Genomic DNA, 20,966 nt, shown 5'->3' with positions numbered 1-20,966 from the left:
GGTGGCAGGTTGTTGGAAAGGACATTAAATGGCTTTCCTCTTGAAAACCACATCAGGAGTGATTTATAACAATACTGGGTGATATTCCTCAATTTGCTGAACAAAACACTCAAACATAATGTTCCTATTATAAATTACATAGATCCCAAATATCCAGTTAGACTTACAGGAATCTTTGTCTGCATTCAGCAGATTGCCAACCAGTTGTTCAAATTCAGTTCCCACATTTATATTAGTACAACCTGAAGCCACAATTAGTTGGTAAAACCAGGTGTCCTTGGAAAAAGCAAATCACATTAAAGCAACTGTATTTAATCCAAGTCCTGATAAGATTGACATTAATTCTGTGAATGGCTAACTACAGTGCATTTTTTAAACCCAAGGGTAATGGCTCTGCTTTAATAATTAACTTTGATATAATAAGTTATCAACTATCTAAATCTTCACATACATGGATGTCTGCTTTGGCCAGGAGAAACTTCTGAGTCAGGTCAAACCCTGGTGCAGAGATGAACAAAAATGTCTGGGGACTTAACAGCTGCAAAGCTGTTACCTTTTATTGTTACTATACTTGAAGACTGACAGCAAGTTCTGGAGTACACTCATGCAAATGAAGGGGGAAATGCAAATGATATTCTGAGTGATTCTTTGCTCTTTCAAAGCTTTGCAACCTTCTCCTGTACAATCAATGAACTGATAAGACATTTAAAAACTACTCACTGTAAAAAGCCTTAGAAGTTTTGTACCATGTCACAGGAGATGTTAATCATCTGAACATTCTGTGCTTCTTAAAACAATGAAAGCTACGTTTATAGTTAACTTTCTATCTTAACCTCATGTGTTATGTTCCAATCTTTATTTTCTGTTTCTAAAATGTTCAGGAAGTTAATTAAAAGTTGAGTATTTACTGCCTGATTTGCTGTCTCTGATATAGTCTTTGCAATATCATCTTTGTTCTGGGCACCAGCTGTCATCTGGAACTGGGATGCAACTGTCACTGATATTAAGAAAGTCAAAATTCACGTCATTGAGAATGCTGGATCTTCATAGCGAGGTCTCTTTGAGGTTAACAGCAAGAGCCATCATTTTGCATTAGACCACAAAATCCAGGCCATAATTCCACTTTGCTCTTCAGTGCCCTGCTGAGAGAGGGCTGCACTGCTGGTGGTTTTTGGAAGAAACACTAAACAGAGGTCCTGTCAGCCCTCAGGTTGATGGAAAAGGATTCCATGGGGTTACACAATGAAGAACAAGGTAGTTCTTACACTTCCTTGGTCAACAATATTTAATGAATACCCCGAAAAAATATGACCTGTACATTTGTCTCATAGCTAGTTGTGGAACCTTGCTGTGTACAAAGTTGTTGCTATGTTTTCTACATGTTTTCTACAGTCAATTAGTTGTAAATCTTTTAGGCCAAACCCGAAGTCAAAGGGGTTCTGCATCAAGTCATGCATTAAACGGAAGGCTTCTAGTCACTAATATAAATGTCCTTACAGATACATTGTAGAGGTTTACAAAATAATCACAAACATACCTTTTCATGTTTAGAGCCAATGAGGAGGTAGGTAGGCCCCTGATTTTTTGGATGAATGGCAATTGTATAATGTGTAGACAGCAGGCTCTGACTACTAGTCTCATAGTCCTCATCTGAATCACATGATCTGTCCACTTCTTCAACTGTTGCTTCCATTAAATTAATTTGACCTAATGGAAACTTGAAAATAAGCAAAATATGATGTTGTGAATAATGTCACTGATTTTTGCCATCAATGTGCAGCGCATAGCCAGTCCATCAAATCTACTTCAGTGGATTGGACAAGAGCAGAGGTCCAGTGTGAGTTGAATGAAAACCTTAACTATGCAAGGGTTCTATGTGAGCCAAGTTTGGAGTGGGTATTGATCACAGCACAAATTATCACCTATTTCACTACTATATGACTGGTGTAGGAGAACCTTATATTGTCACAGGGTGCTCAAGGTGGAACACATTTCATTGTTTGGCAATTTAAAATAAAAATTTCACATATAACCACTATTAATTAAGACATATCAACCACATAAGCACTGTAATATCACGATGAGCTCAGCATTTATGTAATATATTTTGTGGAGTGAAAGGTACAAGAGGGATTTCTCCGGATATCCACTTATGGATGGAAATGAAAATGCAACTAACACAACAACCTGAAAGTGGAACAGTAAAATGATGTATTCACAGACTACAACATTAGACACTCAGGAGGGTGAACAAATAGTGCTAGTAGACAAAACACACAATTTGGAAAGGATCAGGTCATTTAAAATTAGTGGTTTACCTTATTTTCCTGATTGTGGAAATAATAAAGAACCTTTCCAACAAGTGCGCACCAGACTCTCTTGGAGTAACCATGCTTCACCTGCAAGACAAGTCAAAACTTTGGGATCTGACACAATGGACACCAGAACTAGCAGGATATGAAAGATAAAAAAGAAGTCTGTTGGCAAGGTAAGCAGAGAATGGCAGGTGGAATTCAATCCTGAAAGATGCGAGGTGATGCATTTTGGGAGGATATACAAAATGAATGGTACCGCCCTGCAGAGTACTGAGGAATAGAGGGACCTATGTGTTCATGTCTAAGGATCCCTGAGGCTAGATAAAGTGATGAGGAAAGCCTAGGGGATTCTCGCTTTCATTGGATGGAGCAGAGAATATAAGAGCAAGGAGGTTACATTTTGACTATTGGTTAGGTTACAGCTGGAGTACCATGTGAAGTTCTGGTCGTCACACCAGAGCAAGGACGTGATTCCACTGCAGGGGTTGCAGAGGAGATCCACCAGGATGTTGTCTGGATAGAGCATTTCAACTATGAAGAGAGACTGGATAGGCTGGGTTTGTTTTGTTTGGAGTGGAAACCTGAATGAGGTATACAAACTATGGGAGGTTTGAACAGGGTAGATAGTGAGGAACATACCCCCTTAGCAGAGATGTCTATAACTCGAGGGCATAGATTGAAGAAAAGAGATGTGAGGTTTAGGGTGGATTTGAGGAAGAAATTTTTCACCCAGGTCTACTGACTATTCACAATAACATGTTTTTATTTTGGATTTCCAGCATCTGTAAATGTCTAATTTTCACCTTGAAGATTATATAAGAGGAATACTTTATGTTCAACAGGAGACCATAGCTTTCTTTGAAATATCTTGAAATTCTTTGATTTCATCTAATTTATTGTGGGATTGGTTGTTCAATTGTGCATCTACTTTTAAAGAAATGTATATAAATATGAATTACATAGTTGCATACTATGTAAATAAACATACATTTTAAACTTCAGAATATAAGCAATGCCTGGACGCAGCACAATACGATAGCTATTATTTGTATGAATTGCAAAGTGTAACTGTAAATTCCTGTAGTTCACCAGTGCTATCTCATAGCTAATTATTGAAATCATTACCTTGGTTAGTAAACCTTCGATTGATGGCTTGATATCTGGCTGTGTGTAGAGGGGGTTGGTAGCCTGAATGCGCAAAACATTATGTAAAACCCGAATCCATTCCTCGAGAATATTAGGAGAATCTGCAGTCAAATAGTAGGTCTTTTTCTCTGTAATAAGCTTGGAAAACATAACAAACTCATTATCATCAGCCACCAGGAATCTTTGTTGTTGGATAAGTGATTGGACTACTGATCATATGGCCACTGATTAAGAAATTTTTGGAAAAAAAACAATTCCAATCAGGAGGCTGCTTGAAAGTACATTTAGTGCAAAATCAATTACTTGGTGTCCAATAACTGAAATAGGTGCTGTATTTTGGAAATGAATTGAAGAATACTAACCTGAATTGTTTGCTTTCCATCACATCTGACAATATGATTTGAGACATTGAGCTCAATTTGACCCTGTGGTTTACGGATGACATCACTCTGGATTCAGAGATAAGAATGAAATTATATTTCAGTAAATGCCACATTGCAAGTGTTAGGGCAATAAAATATAAATAATTTTAATAATTTCTGGATTCAAATCTAAAACAGACTGAATGGAAGAAAGTTTTCTATCTCAGCTCTAAATTTAGTGACTCCACAGAGTTAGAAACAAAGAGTTCTGTTTATCACACTTACAGGGGATTTGTAGTACAACAATTCACCAGCTTTAAGAACAAACCATCGCCGCTTCCATGTTTTTGCTTTTCCTCCCATTTTTAGCAAATATCCAGACTTTTCTAATGGTTCCTGTAGATAAGATATAAGATATCTTTATTAGTCACATGTACATCAAAACACACAGTGTACAAGAGATTATTGTGCATTTTGATTATAGTTAACTAATTAATCCTTAATATGTGTCTTTGCCAGTTCACATTTTAAATGGATTTGGAACTAAGCAAGTGGGACATATAGTTCTATTCTTTTCATAGTTCTGCATGCCAAGAGAGAAGCTGTGACTTATTGATTGCAACAGGTAACACCATTTTTGGTTTGTGAAAAATGTAATTTATAGGGAAAGCAGTATATTCTCATGGTAAATTAAAAATATTTTTAAATAACTGTTAACTATTTACTTGCAATGAATAGTGAAAGACCTTTGTACTGAAGACAACTAACCTTTTGAGCTGTCAGTATTTACAGTGAACAAGTCTAACAGTGAACAAGCACCAGCAGCAAGACAATAAAAGTTTGTCAAATATCCTAGTCTTGATTGCAATTTCTTACCGTTGTAAATAAAGGTTAATTGAGGGAAGACATTGGGAGTTGCAGGCACTGTGATTGTGTGTTGCTTGTGCTATTGGTGTAAGCAAGCTTGTTCCAGGATAGTTCCAAGCTATATGACCTGGCTAATCATAGCTTAATTCCTTCCATGTTCAATGGCCACTAACAAAACACTTCGAATAAGGATCATTGGCTAATGATCAAATTGGTTGATTTCTCCATATGCTCATCTGTAATGGTAAGGCTAGAGGTCATACCATCAGATTAATAAACTCAATATGTTCGACCAACTAAAAATTATTCCAACCTGAATAGTTTAGTATTAAATCAGGCTATTTGTGAGCAGGATTGAAACTTACATTTTTTCCACTGTCAATGGAATGGGAAGAACATGTTTTTGGAAGCTTCTGCTCTGGCTCGGAACATTCTGTGTCTGTACAGTATGCATCTGGTGGGATGGCGTAATCACTTTCTGAGGTCATAGATGACATTGAAACGCCTGTACAAGATATGTGCATAATGTATTCATTATAATTTGTACAAACTCCATATGTTTTGAAAAATGTATTTTAAATATAAAGATTGCATCCACATCGAAGGATCAGAGGCTCAAGATGCAGGAACTTTTCTCACTTAAGAGCTATTCATTCACTGGGAAAGATTCAACTATTGGATCTGGTTACAAAGCTGCATCACACCTTGCCTGGAAGCTAATTTACTGGAGATTACGTTAATTTTGCACGAAATAAACCCCCTCAATTTTGCTCCTGAATAACCTTGTTCTAATTTTCCAATATTGCTTTTGTTTGCATTGACCCACCAGTGAAAAGGCAATGTTTTATATCTACTCTATCAAATAAAACACTTCAATCAGATTAAAGCAGTATTGTGACTAATTAGAAAGTCAACGAGAATGGACAAGAAGGACAACATTTTCTCCAGTTCCCCTGGACTTCCAAGACATTGAGACTCTACCACTGTATAGTCTCATGATTTTAAACACATCATGTTTTATAAAAGGATAAATGCACTGGACTACATTTTATCATGAGTCTGAGTAAAGTTTATTAAAAGGATACCTTTGTTGTGGATCTTGGAATTGTAATTACTGACAAAGCATCAAGGGATAAATTACTTATAATCCTGGAATGTTTTATCATTGCTTTAACTTAATTTTTTGATTTCATTGCATCTCATTTTTGCTCCCAATTGTTCACATGGTTAGCAGAAATACAGAGAACACTGCACCTCGTTTCATGGCCCGCGGACTGCTAGGGCTGCTGGCTTTGCGGGAGTCTGATCCTGCCATTGAAGTCCTGGAGCTTCCTCTCGAGCTGTCACTTTCTTCTGTTTCAGAAGACTCATCTGAGAAAGGGCTGGTACTGATCTGAGTTGCTTTCTTAAAGTTTTAAGAAGATATCTGTGTTAATATGTAGCAGAATTTCCTCATTCTTGGCACTGCATTAATTTGACATGTGGTTGTGTGACAGGGTCATTGAAACTGTGGAAGCAAATTTTACTAAAGGTCAAGTGGCTAAGCTTTTGGCAATTGAAGTGAAGGCATGTACTGCCAGGTACATGAATTTAAAACCTTCCAACTTTTCCAGGGGCACACACAGAAACCACTCGGAGTCTCCGGTAGAAATCTTTCTACACAGGTATTCCCTCTCTCCTCCACCCTGCCTCTTTACATTGGGGACATGGGATGGAGAGGATTGCATAAAATAATACCTACCCATTATCTTGAACCTTTGAATTGTAATTTTTTGATTCAGGAATATATTTTTAACTATTCTCCATGCTAATTATTTTTGGAGTCAAGGAGTCATACAGTAAACAGGCCCTTTGGCCCAACTAGCTTAAATTTACAAATGATTGAGACAATGACATTCTGTACAGATTTAATTTAATAACATACACATTAGTAAAATAAAGTCACTATATTACATAATACAGTGGGTGTAGATCTTGCTTAAGCATAGAGAATGCTCAAAATATATTCCTAAACCAGAAAGTGACAATGCAAAGGTTCATGATAATGAGCAGATGTTGTCAAGTTAGTATGTGCCCATCTAATCCCCTTTTAAAAGAGTTAAGAGCTGTGCTTCAATGAGATTTTGTAGAAGAGAATGTCATGTTCTCAGTGTAAAGGGTTTTAATTCCATAAATTCCTGTTGTCTTATAATTCTCCTGCCAATTAATGGAATCAATTTATCACCCTTTATCACAGCACAACCCTTTCTAACTTCAAAAGACAGCTCATCAGCTCAAAGCTTCTCAGCTGCAATTTTTTCAAGTCTTTCTTCCTGAGCTCTCTCTCATCATTGTCAACATTCTAAGCCGTATTGGCATGGTCAGTTTACTCTTTGCCTTACAATTTTCATCAGTATTCCATTAGGGAACATGGGAACAACTGCTACCAGGATGCATTTATCAAAGGTGTTTACAAAGAATTCTGGGGAGTTTCAAAATTGTGACATTTGTATCAACAGCAGCAGTGTTAAAATACCCCAAGTTTAGACTGGATTGGTAATGACTGTAGTGAAGTGTATTCTCACAGTTATCCTTGGCTAAACATCCACTATACACATTTAACCAGAAAGGTTAATCAATCCACACACTAAACCAAAGTAATGGAGTTGAATACATGGCAAATTCACCAAAGTGAAAAAATTAGCTAAAAATTCAGGAATAGTGAATGGAAACCTCAAAGATTAGCAAATCCTTAAGTGTAAAATACTTCTATGTGGAGTCATGGTTTTAAGCTGCACAACTCACCCCCTTCAAAACAGTGTAAACTGGAGTGGTCATGCTGTTATAAACCAAACTGGTATAAGATTCTGATGTTGATTGTGAAGGCATGAAGCCAGTGCCTAGAAAATAATGAATATTAATGATATCATTTGATTAACATCCAAAAGCCACATTAAAATTCTGTGTAAACAAATTAAGCACTTATCCAATTGGACTGCTAATCAGCTATTTCTTGAAAGAGGATTAGATAAATTGTTAATAATTACACTGACTTGCCCTGACCAACTAAGATAATGGCAGGTTTAATCCTGATCTGTGCTGATTTGTCAGAACTCATTTGAAGTGATTAGAACACGAGATAATGAGTAAGTTGCTCTATTGTTGGAAGTTTAAGTAAACCCTGAAAACCAGTTGTTATACATGTATATGGACACCAGATAAAGACATCTACAAAATAGGCATATGGACATTTGAAAGTCTGCCTCCAACCCCCCCCCCCCCCCCCAAGAGAGTCCACCCCACCCTCCAACCTCATCAGTTTGCTTGAGCTGGGACATTGTAGCAAGATTTAAGAGGCCATTGCTGAGGATCTGTTTAGGCTGGCAAGAAAGGCAGATGTGTCTTCTGGGCCAGAAGTGAAAATTGCAGTGCTCAAATGCATACTTAAAGCACTCCTTTGCCTTCTGCTACATGGTTAACTCTTTATGTATAGAGTGTAAGGCAACTATCACATAATTATGTAACGGAGACTAATAGAAAGGATGCCATTCAATCAATTTAGCATTGGAAGCAACTTTTAAGTGAACTGTAGGACAGAATAGTGATAATGTAAGCTGGCGGCCTACTGTTGTGTAAGACTTCTAGAGGTATATTTTCACACATTCAAATAGCTGGCAAACAGATCATCTTACACGAATATGGATGAATGCATTAGTGGGCCATCAGAATTTCCAAATTGACTTTATTCTCTCTGCAGGATTATGCCCCTGCCACTGTCCACCTAGTCTGGAGGTAGCAATGTATCATGTCAATTTTTTCTGCTATGCAGGAGAACAAATCAGTTGCATTTCCCTGCTCCCAATCAGTTTCCAGTGACTACCATGGGAACATTTGTGCCTGTGAATGTTGGGGAAGGGGAGGATTGGAGTCAGATGTGAAGCTTTGGTAGATCAACCAAGGTGACATCAAGAACCATTCAGGCACAAACACAAAGAATGGTTGCCACGGCGAGATAGCAGAGGACAGCAGCAATCATCAAACTGTACTTCAATAAAAGTCATTCTTTTTTAAACAGAAAAGAAGCCAAGGGAAAGGCAAAGGTTTTTACAATGGACAAAATTTTTCTTTAAATTAATCTTGTCAGAAATATTAGAAAGGCCACTGATTTAGCTTTTCACAGAAAAGTAAACACCATCTTATAAAGCTGTTGCTAAGACTGTAAACCTTCTATAATCTCATGTCAAGAGAACAGAATTCTGTGAACGAGTGACCATACACATAATTAGTCCATTAATGTGGAACCATTTCTCCCTCACAAGTATCAAATACTTACATTTGTTACCTTGGTCCGTACTAATGGCCTCTGACATTCTCATACCTGATTTAGCTACTGCATAAATTCTGCTCTCCTATATTAAAAAGATAAAGGAAAATCTCTTAATGTCACTGAACTAGCACACAAATTATTGAACTGCTTACTTCCAGAAAAATGACTTTCATACCAGGATCAAAAGCAATATGCAGAACAAGATATTTGGTAAAATTATTTTTTCTTTACTTACTTCCAGTTTATTTCCAAACAGGTAAAAAAGATCTAAGCAGCACTAACTCTTTAGAGCCTCATTTACTTGACCACTCTTTGTCGGTCAATTCAGCTAGGGAGTGGTTTCTTAATATACTAAGCTTTAGTGGGTCCATCACAATTTGATTTGGTTTTGTTTCCAACCAATTCTCAAATCATGTGCCTTTTCTAGCAGGAATCTCTGAAATGCAGTGAGCAGCATGAATCTTAACTAATTGTTTTCTTTCCTAGTCCAGAAATGCTCCTTTGAGACAAGAAAAATTAATGACATTACATTGGAAAATGTGGATTACTTTTCATATCTGGGGAGCCACTTCTCAGCAAAGGCAAACATAGATGATAACATTCATGGTCACCTTCAATATGCTAACACAACCTTTGGTTGAGGAAAAGGATGCTGAAAAACTCTGGTCTACCAGTAGCAGTGATTCCTGCCCTCCTGTATACTTCTGAGACATGGACTACCTACAGCCAGCACTGTGAATATACTACCTACACTGTCTCCCCAAAATCCTCCAAATTCACTGGAAGGACAAGTGAACTAATGTCAATGCCCTCTCCTTGTTCAACATCCCCAGTGTTATGATCTTAGTTACATTTAGTCAGCTACATTGAGCAGGCTGCGTCGTTCAAAAATGCAACAGCAGGTTCCCAAAACAGACATGCTATTCTAAGCTCTGTCACTGGAAGGGATTACCAGGTAAGCAGAGGAAAAGATTCAAAGATATGGTCAAAGCGTTTTTGAAGAAATGCAGCATTCCCACTGACTCCTGGGAATTCCTGGCCCATAATAAAGTGAAAAAAGAGCTTGCAGGGTGGGATTACAAACATTGAGTCCATGCATCAGGAGCGCAGTGAAGCCCTGTCCAAGTGGCAGAGGGAGCGTACCACCTCACAAGCAACCCCTCCATCAGTCATCTCCTGCCCCTTCTGCTGGAGAGTTTGAGATTCCCACTTTGGCCGCAATATCCACCTCAGAATGCACTGAGGCAGAGTGGAAGAAAGTCATATTCAATCCGACACAACATACTGCTTCTACATCATTGAAACATATACATTGTAAATCTGATTACTGCAGAATTTTAGTACAAACTGATGGTCTGATTAACTTGATAATATTTTAATATATTTCACCAATTACTCCATTTCATCATGATTTGACTGCCAGTAGCCATGGCTTTTAGAAGTTAATACTGTACAGTGCTGGAGAACCTGGTTCTGATAAACATAAAAACAAACAATTCTATGTGGCATTAGCTGGTAGGGTTATTTTACTCGTATTGATTAACAAGTTAAGGTGACTAGGTAGGCAAATGTTCAACTTGCAAATAGAGTACAAATCTAAATGCTGTCACTTAAGCTCTCCTCTTTTAAGTTGACAATTTCATAGAGAGAGGTAAAACAAGTGAACTGGAGATGGTACTGCCACCCCATTCCTTCCACCACCACCACCACCACTCCCACCAACCCAAGGTAGGTGTTGAAAGGGCTAGATGGCCTTGGCATGGCAACCGTGGATGATGAACACAGGGGTAGCATGAGGAAAGGTTAACTAATTAGTTAATCGTTCTACTTCTTTATTGCAACTTTATGAGAATCAGTTTAGCTACTATTCTTTCTGTTTTCTTTTGGAGTATCAGCACTGGCTGTTCTAGAATGTAGGTATATGCCTGTGATCCATAACACATTTCAACTGTGCCATAAAGGGAAGGAGAGCCAACATCAGTTATTCTATAAAGAGAATGGATCATAATCAATTGATCACTAGGGTTTAGTATAGTCAGGTGAAATTGTAGGTGTGTAGTCAAGATCTGAGAGGCAGACATACCAAATCAAATGCATGGTTAGGGGTGTTCTAAGGGAACTTATTCCAATTCTTTCAAGTGAACCCTTGAGTCTCAGAAAATCCTCGAGTATAGCCTATCCATTTTCCTCAAACAACCAAAGGTTTGTTGGCCATCTAACCTCTGTAATTTATTAACTTCACACCTTTAATCCTTTCTAAGAGTATACTTTTATTTTTTATAATGAGAATATGATGAGAACTCAGAATATTGGTTTCTTTCAGTTGATCAGTTATTTATCATTCTCAATATACAGCAATGTAGAGCCATACTGCAGAATGGAGTTTAATGTCTGACTATGCAGGATGATAGAGACCTTATAGCATCAAAGCACAGAAAAAAAAGTTGGTCCACTTTGCATATGTTGGCTGTTTTGAAAGTTATTCAAATAGTTCTCACCCCTGTTTTTTCCCAATAGCTTCATAAATTTTATCACTTGAAATACTTATCCAATTCCTTTTTGAAACTTACTACTGAATAGAGCCAGGTTACCCAACCCAATTTTCAAGTTTGGGGTAATGCAAATTTATATGTCACCATTAAGTACAAGTCACATCACTGTATTTAGATTATGTTAGGATGATGTTAAGGTTATGTTTTCTTTCACATAAATTGCTTGATCAATCAGTCAGGGTTTCTTTTTAAAAACATGGTTTGCAGATTCTCAATGTGCAGACGTGCAGTGGTGGGAAAGAGTTACACAGCAGCCTTTTCCCAGTCTTTGCACCTAATTTCAGTGTGTTCCTCGGCACGTAGTCTGGATCTTGGAATCTGCCAGTTTGCATGACTTTGGCAGATCTGATCACAAGTGCTTGGAATACAAGGAGGAATTCTATCTGGGACCAGACTTAAGGCACGTGGTGCTCCATCTGCAGGGCTGATGTTGTCTGCCACCAGAAGTTATTTCTACTATCAAAGTTATTTGTTTGTCAATGTATTTATGGAATAATATTTTTAGGTCTAAAGCTGGATTAGTAGATAGACCAAACCTACATGAATGTTTAAGATGGGACGATTTCAGAAAAGATGTCAATAAGTGTCAAATGTTTTTCAGTGCCTGATGTGAATAAAAATACACCAGTCTAGCCTGATGTGGAATACTTGAGGCCTTGGAGGTTAGGAGGGCTGTGTTGTTTTAAAGCTGTCAGAGCAACGCCAACATATTCCAAAAAGTGGCATTTTAAAAAAATCAAGAAATAAAACATTAATTGATATTTATCATTAAATCATAGTAATAGGAATTACCCAGGAAGGGAATCTGTGCAAAGGAGGAGTTGGTGGTTTGTTACTGGGAACTTTTCCTTTGGTGTCTCCTGTGTTTGGTTGCTCCTCAGTGATTTGGGTTTCAGTTAAATCATAGCAAAACATTCCCTCTTCATAGCCTGTTTCTATTTTCTCCAGAATATCACTTTCAATCTCAATGATATCGATATCCGTCTCTTCATGATCCATTGGCCTCATCATACTTATAGCGTTACGGTTTCTGCCAAACAGTCGATCAGTGATTAACTGAGGTTGGCTGCAATGTTTCTTTGCTTTGGCCGCACTTATACCGAATGTATTAGGAACCCTTAATTTTGGAGGTGAAAATGAATTTGCCTCAGTTATGGAAGGTGTGGGTTGGGTCCTAGTGGCTGTCGTAGGTGCTGATGTCAGAATTAGGCTTGGAGTTTGTTTTTCACTGGATGAAGAATCTAGCCTTTGTGATTGAAATTTCTTGTTCAACTCATCAGAAGAAGAATCATGATTCATTTTTTTATTCAGTGTTTTTGAGATTACGATGCTTGGAAAATGATCAACAGCCTGTAGAGATTCAGTATTTGCGACTACATCTTGTGATGGTAGTTTTTGCTCAATTTCACCGTCATCATCAAATGCAGCGCTGCTGTCGTCAGATGCTGTCAAGTAGGTGTCGCTCCCAATCTGACTAAGTCTAGTGGCTTCTTCTGATGTGTGAGTGGAGAGGTTTGACCAACATTTAGACCTTGTCTGGTTTTTCCTCACTCCTTCATCCGAACTATCATCACTGTAAGGCATAAAAGCTGTGGCTTCTTCTTTTGGTAAAAGCTGATGATTAATCAATCCTTTACTACCTTGTACTTCCGATACACAGTTGCTTTGTAAGAAACCCCTTTGATCTACTTCAGTATTTTGAACAGGTTTTGTGTGGGACCATTTGTTCATTTCCTTGTCTGGAAAGGATAAACGTATGTTAAATTGCATTCATAATTCTAGGTGCTTGAATTGACATAGATTGATACATTAATGCATTGTTAGGGATTCAAAATAGTAATAGATATAAGATAAGATAAGATATTTATTTATTAGTCACCGCCATAGATTCATTCTCATTCCTTGACTTATTAATATCAAACCAAGGAAGACACTAATTTGAGCTGCAGGTAAACACGGGAAATCAGAGGCTGTGTCATTGCTAGAGTATTCTCCGTTACTTCCTACCATCCCTTTTAAAGTATGTTAACAATAAGGAAAGGGTATGGTCAACTTGAGCTTTGATGATGATCTCCAGGTGAATTTATACTCCATAGTTGGAACTATTCATTCCAATATTCTATTTTCTTATTTCATTGATTCTCAATATTGAAAATGACTTCAAAATCCTTTTGAAACTATTTTTGTGCACATTCTAAGCACTTTGCAGCACACATATATTACTTTACATCCAATCCAATACAATGGGTAATAATTTTAGTTTTCTCGTTAGGTTAGATAACTGATCTAATTCCTTCTAGAAGTGGAAAGTTACATTTTCTGTATCATTACATGGACTGCTTTGTCTGACAATGTAACTATCTTGTTTTCTTCTAATAAACTACCAGAGCATTAGTTACATTTTCAGGAAATTATATGTCAATGCAGAGCAGTATCTCAACTTTCCTGTAGCTATATTAATGCTGAATGCCTAAGACTCCAAGCCAGAATTATCTTCTAGTTGCCTGTCTCAGGTATGGACCAATAAGATATAGATTATGCCCTGTTAGTTCAACCTGTGCTTGTTAATTTAGTTTCTTCATGGTAGCCTAAAAAATTTGATTGTAGATTATAGATATCATGATTGATTTAAGAGTTATTATTTTCCAGGTCTAATCTGACACTTTGCTCTCATGTGACCAGGCCATTCTAAGAGCAAGATGCATTTGTGATTTCTGCATTGGATTGGGACATGTAATTCCTAATTCAAGTCTCATTTGGAGCATAGCCAGGAGGGACTTGGTTCACAAACATGCCTTTTGTTCAGTGCTCTCGGCCCAAGCAGGTTGGAATACCACTGCTCTCTTTCCAGTAGTGTTATTTTAGAGTGAGCCATCCAGAGCAGATCCCGGCCTGTTCCGGGGAACTCATTTCAGGCAGGTTCATTTGAATTTGTTTACTCCTGCTTTTCTTTGGGTCCACGCCCACTCTCCCACAATATTGACCCTCACCATCCAACCCAAACCCCCATTACTGACCTCATGGGCACCGGGCTCCAGTCTCTTGACCAGACCAAATTGCACCAATCTATACAACTCAGTGATCAGCCCCCTGACTCAGTTATCATCCTCCCATACTAGTGACCATTCTCTTTACTCCACCCAACAGGAGATCATAGGCCCTACTATAACTGATTCCTGACAACCAGTCCTTGCTCCAAGTCTTGCTTCTCCAGATTGCACACCCATATTCCTTCCCACACTATGCACTAGCACAGGGTACAAAGGAAAGGACCTCTCCTTGTGCAGTCTGTTATAGCTGCTGAGCAAAGTGGCCACAGATGTGCAAAGTGAAAATGGGTTAACAGATGTCTATGAACGTCAATGTCTTTTTGGACTTCCCATAGAGTGAGCAAACCACATCAAGAATTAAATAATCCTTTTCAAATTCTCTAGAATGAAAGCACTTAAAAGATGAACTGAAAAAAGTCTGTATTAACTTTTGTCAGTAAAACATTTGTCTTAAGTTGCCATGCTTGTGAATGTTTAAAGCTTGTCCAGCTCACAATATACTTTGTAGAAGATTTTAGGAAGGATTCCATCCACCTGTAAATTGTTTGCCCACTACCCCAGCTTCCAGGGTATTTTGCTGAAGACTTTGGGGATTTCCTTTAAAGTATCCAAAAGTCAGGCTGCTTAGCCGCTGGGCTTCTCCTGAGGTTTCACTTAAGCCAGATGGTGACTTCTGTCCTCGACTCCCTGTAAGGGCTGAAATAGAGTGACAGAGAATTTGTTATTTAAACTTCCTGACTGCAGTGTAAAAGTGGACCTTTTTCTTGTGGAAATGGTACTTCAGGTTTATCGTGACATACATTAGAACTTACTTTACTCCAGAAGTTCTCAAAATACGACATGTATTTCTCTGGTAAGGTTTGGAGCTGTCCCAGTAGAGGCAAGAGCAGAACATTATGGCTCACTCATGTACAAGTCAGGCTTTTGTACATGAAAAATGGGCAATATTAAATACCACGCTGAACCGCACAATGAATCAAGCTGGATAAAATTATCAACTGAAACATGCTCAGGCATGGGTTATTTGTATCTAAATCTTTCACTAAATACAAAGTGGGGTGAGGAAATGCACGTGACCAGAACACAGGTTCAAATACCATTTACCTTTCATCTTCATGATTTAATTTATGTGTTATAAAAATAGTAATTTTGGTAAATAGAAATGATGTGCCTTTTTGCGAAATAATCTATGTTGTAATGTGTGTTGTAATCCTAGAGGCAGCATTTCCATCAACAGCAACATTAGACATTCTGATCACTTAGCAGAATAAACAAACCGGTGACAGTAAATAACCTAATATCTAAATCCCAACTCTCGAGTCCAGAGGACTGATGTACAAAAAAGGTGTCAAACTTGGGTAGGAATATGCAGGTTGCGTGGGACAAAGCTACTAGTTCCTGAGAAATTCTTGACTTTACCTTCACGAGTCACTACACTTAAATAAAGTGTAGTCAGTCCTACTGAACTGGACGTTTTTTGGAACCCCACTCTTCCCCATTCAGAAGGGCCTGACAGCTGGGATGATTGTTCATATGGGAATGTTGCTACTTTTCATTCCAAAGAATGATGAGCAGGAGCAAGGAGGTTTGAGAATGTGACACTATAGCAGATGACAGAAGCCCAAATTATTTGTGCTTCTGCATACACACTCACTGATTTTACATGAGTTTTTATATTCATTCTCAACAAAGCAGCTTCACAGTGCCAAAAAAAACAGGAGCAAATTTAAGCTTCATTTTAGCGTACCTTGTCACAATGAACTTCCAGCCTGCAGTATCCAGAGGAATAACAAGGGGAAGTGAACCTGTTCCACACATGCTGGATATTTAACCTACATCAATAATATATTGGTAATAGCACAAAATAGACTGCTGAGTTTATTCATTGAATCACTAATTCACCAGGAAAACTTTGTTCTTACCTTGCAGCTTCGTCTGAAGGATCTGGATATGTTCCATTTGTTGCTGGTTGGCAAATTTAACAGCTTGATTTTCAATTTCAAGCTACGAACAAGCAGAGGATATTAATATTGTACTAAATCCTGTATCACTCCACATTAAAACACATCTAATTGAGACATTAATGTTTGGTTTACTGAAAATGCTCATCAAAAATATATTATATAACACTTATAACTTTATTCTCCCAACCTACATTGTAAACAGCCATCATTGCAGAGCCTCGAAGGAAAAAAAAACCTTAGGGTGACGTGCACTCTCAAACACTAAGAAGGGATACCATCTTACGAGCTATTTAGCAGAAGCCTTTTTGGCCCTCTTGGGTGACTGTGAATGATCATGTGGCATAAAGTCCTTTAAGTCATGACCAGTCTTTATCCCTCAATAGACACCATTAAGACTGATAGTCTGGTCATGATCACATGACTGTGGGAACTTGGTGTCTGCAATTTGTCTGTTGTTTCCTTCATTACAACAATGAGTACAGTTCATAAGTAATTAATTCCTGCACAAACCCTCAGGGATATCCTGAGGTTGTGGAAGTCACTTTATAAATGCAAGTCTTCCTTTAAATATATTTTCAGAAACCTAATAAATAAAAAAATACAGTTGTTCCATGTCATGAGAAATTCTAAAAAGGTTATAAACAATCAAATACTGAACCCTATTCACATAGGCAGTTCAGTATGCGGTGCTGATATTTTCCTATAAATATGTGGCAGAACCTGAGTACCTCCTGTAGCTTCATTGTCACCCAATCTTTGATTTTTGCTGCTTTTTCTTCTATAACTTTGGCCTCCTGCATCCGTAGATGCTTCTAAAATACAAAAAATATATTATTATATAACAATCTAAATATTGCAGTGCAACAGTACACCTCAAAGGTAAAATGCAGCGTTGAATATTTGTGAAAGATAATTGAATGATTCGCTGATGCCTTTTTCATTCATAGTATGGTGGCTAAGTTTAACATTGTTAAAACATGCTTCATTATCCCATACAAACCTCTGTCAAGACTACTGGTAGCAAATATGTATGTTTTCAAATCCATGTAGGGTCAATCATGTTTCAGAGTTCTTTTTTGCTTTCTAGATAGGATTTGTTTCACAAGCTTGTCTAATCTCTTTAATCTCCATTTCTTTCTGTCTTTAAAATAGAATTAAGGTTTCTCTGAAAGTTGTTTGTAAAGTGAATTGATGAGAAAATACAGGGTCATGTTAGAAGATGTACTGAACCAACAGGATTCACGTTGAGTAATTGAAATAAAGCTTCTGCCTTTGTCAGGGGAAACTTAAAATGATAATCAATCAGGAACCCATTAATGCTCATTATCCCTACTCTCTAATGAAAACTGCCTATGTGTTGATTCTACTTATGATTAGCAACGATATGTCTATAATACTTTTCATTATCACATAACCTGCCAACACTTGGATCTAGTCTGAAACATCAGAAATGGTCAACTGAACAAGCTACCCAACAGTCTTGATGCAAGATTTCATCCTTGAATGTTGACAATTCCACCCCCTCCCCCCCCCAATGATTTATTCAACCTGCTGAGTTGTTTATTGTTCCAGATTCCAGCACTTGCAGACTCTTGTCTCCAAGATACCCAACAGTACCTGGTGAGCCCATCAAAACTCAGCACCCATGTAGTAGTGGCAACAATTAAATAAAAAATAAGAAACTGAATGAGGACAATTTTAATTTTTGACAATTTGAATACCAGCAACCAATTCTATCCCTCTCCCAATTTTTTTTTCTGTCAGTGAAATAAAGCAAAATATGAAGGGCCATAATTTAAATAAAACATTGTCCAAGGTCTTTCTACGAGCAAAACTTTACTTTCATCAACTGTGGTTAATGCACTTCTGGCTGAACATGTGTCCATCTTGCCTGTCCACTAGACTACTAATTGGCTGATAAATCCAGTTTGTCCTTAAAAACAGTTGCTGGGTAGGTGGACTTAGAGATTATTGAACACACAATCTCACAGTTTTCAAGACTATGATTGTTACTTCAACTATTCAGTGCTTTTACTGTTGCATTGAAGGGGTTAGTAAAGGCAGCTATGGATTGTAGAATACAGAAGGAAATGAGCAGCATTGCTACAATCAACTTCCCAGACCTACACAGGCCCTTTTTATATTTGATTTAGCATCTTCAAATCAATGTGCAGCATCACTGAATACATTATTTTTAAGGATAGTGGCAACATTTTTGCAGAGTAAAGATGTCTCCCGATTTGAACTTACATATAAATTCCAACTAGAGTTCCAACATAAAGTGTCTGATGCTTCACCCAACATCTCCCTCTACTGGCCAAGCCAGAATCTGTAACTCACCGTCTGCAATGATTGGTATTCCACCAGTTTTTGAATTTTATAATTTTAAATAGTTTTTTGTTCTTATCCAGATGATGGATGAAAATACATGGAAATCACTATTTTTTCCCCAATTTGCACGGTTGACTTTATTTTAAAGAAAGGTCATTGGATGCATGTTGCTGACAAGGCCAGCAGTTACTGTCCATTCTCAGTTGCTCTTGAGAATAGTGGTGAAGCGAGCTCTACAGTTCTGCTGGTTAGGGAGAGCCAAGATTTGTGACACTGCAGGATTCTGTGAAACTTGGAGTGGATCTTACAGTGGTGTCGTTCTATTCATCAGCTAATATTGTTCTTCTTCCCAATAGAGGTTACATGAGTTTTGGTGCATGGCTCCAATGCATCTTGTTCAAGTTATAATCTGCAATCATGGAGTACCAGTGGTGCAGGAATTGAATGTTTAACATGGCGGATGGGATGGAAGGCAAAAACTGGTTCCTGTATCCTGCAGGATGCTGAGCTTCTTGGCTGGTCTTGGAACTGCACTCACCCAGGTAAACACTACTCTATCGACCTGTATCTTAGAGATAGTGGAGTTACTTTGAACAGTCAGGAGGTATATCAATTGCTGCTGGAGATTCAGCCTCCGGCAGACAATTGTAGCAGCAGTATTAATACTTAATTTTCTGAGGAATTGCAAATGCAACAAAGCAAATGGCCCCTTTCTGACTTAATGAAGGAAGAATGTTCATTGATGAAGAAGCTGAAGATAGTTGGTTATAGAACACCATCCTGAGGAAGTCCCACAGTGATAGCCTATAGGTGTGATGACTGACCTCCAATATGCACAAGCATCTTCCCTTGTGCAAGGTATAACTGTAGCTAACAAAGATTTTCAGTGACTCAGATATTACTAGAGTTCCCTGTTGTCATGGTTGGTTAAATATGGTCTTGATGTCAAAGGCACATCTGACTCAGGAGCTCAATTCTTCAGAGCTGGCACGTGATGGACCATGGCAAACACCCCAGAGAACCGTGATACTCAGACTGTGGGTCTTGAGTCACACATGGCTCAATGGCATGTAGCTTGTGACTCTTCATATTGCAATATGGAATCAGAATTATGAAACCAAGATATAGTTATATTACATATCCCAATGTATAGTGCTAACACTAGGATACCAGTTAAAAACTGGTATGGAGTAGGGAGACATATTCAGAGTGTACAAACTTAATGTCAGAACCATTGATACAAACATAAATCACCCTTCAAACTGTTTGCCACAAGGGAAGTCATCAAGAAGGTCCTCCTCAACCAGCACCTTCCAGTGGCCAAAGAGCTGGTCCCCGAATCGCATTGGATTCAGTCCATCCAGAGGCACCATCAGTATGACTATCCCTAGCATTGAGCACGGTTAGGCAGGCCATAATGTTTGCAAACCTGATGCAAGACTTTTTAAACACGCTGTTCTGAATGCCATGGGAAGAGGTTACCAGGTGAATAGAGGAAAAGGTTTAAGGATATGCTCAAAGCCTCCTTGAAAAAAACTGCAACATCTCCACAGACTTACGGGCATCGATGGACCATGACCACTCAAAATGGAGAGGGAGCATTCGGGGTGGTACTGAGAACCTCGAGGCCATGCATTAGGAACAGATAGAGGCCATATAAATGGCAAAGGAATGCTCAACCTCAAACCACCCACCCAGCCTTTCCATCAGGCACTGCTGGCCACTTCTGTAGAAGAGTCTGCAGTTCCCACATCAGCCTCATGAGTCATCTTGAAACATACAGAACCTGAGTGGAAGCAAGTCATCCTCGATCCCAAGGGACTGACTAAGATAAAGAATTCGGATCTCTTCAGATGAATTAATTAAAATGAGTCAAATGCTTTTCCTCTTTGGTAATTACCTGGAGACATACTGGCAATTTGACAGCTCAGAAAATCTGCATTTTCAGCAGCTGCTGTAGATCAGAGATTCTACTAGGCATTTGCTTTCAGTTATGTTAGTTATTTATTTGGAGTCTATCACCATTTTCGTTTAAGTCAATAGAACTAAAGTTGAGTTGTGAAGGTCCCATAA

The 20,966-nt window shown here is 38.2% G+C and overlaps 1 protein-coding gene across 1 annotated transcript in view; it reads right to left on the bottom strand.

Moving 5' to 3' along the window:
• Positions 1 to 20,966, bottom strand: part of plekhh2 (pleckstrin homology domain containing, family H (with MyTH4 domain) member 2) — a 90,394-nt gene that overhangs the window by 32,159 nt on the left and 37,269 nt on the right. The window contains exons 5-18 of the mRNA XM_052012939.1: positions 17,291 to 17,374; positions 16,521 to 16,602; positions 15,133 to 15,294; positions 12,341 to 13,287; positions 9,003 to 9,078; positions 7,475 to 7,569; positions 5,945 to 6,095; positions 5,056 to 5,195; positions 4,109 to 4,219; positions 3,824 to 3,910; positions 3,441 to 3,599; positions 2,319 to 2,399; positions 1,538 to 1,717; positions 168 to 276 (exon numbers count right to left, since the gene is read on the bottom strand). Coding sequence (XP_051868899.1) covers positions 168 to 276; positions 1,538 to 1,717; positions 2,319 to 2,399; positions 3,441 to 3,599; positions 3,824 to 3,910; positions 4,109 to 4,219; positions 5,056 to 5,195; positions 5,945 to 6,095; positions 7,475 to 7,569; positions 9,003 to 9,078; positions 12,341 to 13,287; positions 15,133 to 15,294; positions 16,521 to 16,602; positions 17,291 to 17,374 — 2,464 coding nt within the window. The remainder of the gene's footprint in view (positions 1 to 167; positions 277 to 1,537; positions 1,718 to 2,318; positions 2,400 to 3,440; positions 3,600 to 3,823; positions 3,911 to 4,108; positions 4,220 to 5,055; positions 5,196 to 5,944; positions 6,096 to 7,474; positions 7,570 to 9,002; positions 9,079 to 12,340; positions 13,288 to 15,132; positions 15,295 to 16,520; positions 16,603 to 17,290; positions 17,375 to 20,966) is intronic.

The sequence above is a fragment of the Pristis pectinata genome, chromosome 3 (assembly GCF_009764475.1).
Source record: "Pristis pectinata isolate sPriPec2 chromosome 3, sPriPec2.1.pri, whole genome shotgun sequence".
Taxonomy (NCBI): domain Eukaryota; kingdom Metazoa; phylum Chordata; class Chondrichthyes; order Rhinopristiformes; family Pristidae; genus Pristis; species Pristis pectinata.
Note: the sequence above shows the minus strand (reverse complement) of the source record. Positions and strands in the feature narration are given on the sequence as shown.